The sequence below is a fragment of the Penaeus monodon genome, chromosome 21 (genome assembly GCF_015228065.2).
Source record: "Penaeus monodon isolate SGIC_2016 chromosome 21, NSTDA_Pmon_1, whole genome shotgun sequence".
Taxonomy (NCBI): Eukaryota; Metazoa; Arthropoda; class Malacostraca; order Decapoda; family Penaeidae; genus Penaeus; species Penaeus monodon.
The window spans coordinates 19,689,873-19,690,693 of record NC_051406.1 but is presented as its reverse complement, the minus strand read 5'-3'; the positions used below and the strand labels follow the sequence as shown (position 1 = coordinate 19,690,693).

Below are 821 nucleotides of genomic sequence, written 5' to 3'. Positions count from 1 at the left end.
TACTTCCCAACCTTTTTAAAATGAATTGTAATCCAATCAGACCCACTGCTACTTAGGCCATACGCATAAATCTCTCCATCCTCGCTGAAAGACGAACCAGATATGGCAACTGTTCCATCTTCTGACAGCTTGTTTGGGTCTAAAAAGACACGCGGTTCCCCATCCAGAGAATCCTGAACGTACATGACACTGCAAAAAGAGCAATGATAATGTCCTTAAAATCTCTCAAACTTTTACCAGAGTTTATAAGTGTAAGCAAAGAAATTAGAAACTTTAATTAAAGTTTTCTTATAATATGTCTATACAGTATCAAATAACTCAAAACAATACAAAAAAGCACTAGAATTAAATTTCTGGAATATGCAGAAACTCATGAAACAATAATAATCAAATGGTGTGTCCTGTTATATAAAATGTGGGTATGCTTGTAAAATCACCAAGACATCAAAAATTACCTCTGATTTTGCAATCCTGTGTTCATGAAGAAGAAGTACCTATTCCCTCTTCGGAAGGGGCATGAATACTTGGGGTAGTTCCACAACTCGGTCAGCTGTGCCTTGATGCTTTCACGTGCACTGCATTTCTCAATGTATGGCATAGTTATGGCATTCTGGGCTTCAACAAATTCTTTGGTCTCCTCTGAATCAGGGTCCTCAAGCCAACGGTAAGGGTCTGGTACCTGGGAATTTCATAAAACCCTTCATGAATATGCAGCAATTATTATACATTGTTAAACATCTTTTCATAGTTCTTAATAATTCATAGTAGTGGGAACAAAAGGAGGGAATCTTAAAAATCAACTGAGCAACCTGAATAAGGGG

At 37.3% G+C, this 821-nt stretch overlaps 1 protein-coding gene across 1 annotated transcript in view; it reads right to left on the bottom strand.

Annotated features, from left to right (window-relative positions):
• The window catches only part of LOC119586313 (prolyl endopeptidase-like), a gene marked incomplete at both ends in the record, with an annotated part of 21,535 nt that overhangs the window by 20,400 nt on the left and 314 nt on the right, over positions 1-821 (bottom strand). The window contains 2 exon segments of the mRNA XM_037935026.1: positions 12-189; positions 456-679. Coding sequence (XP_037790954.1) covers positions 12-189; positions 456-679 — 402 coding nt within the window.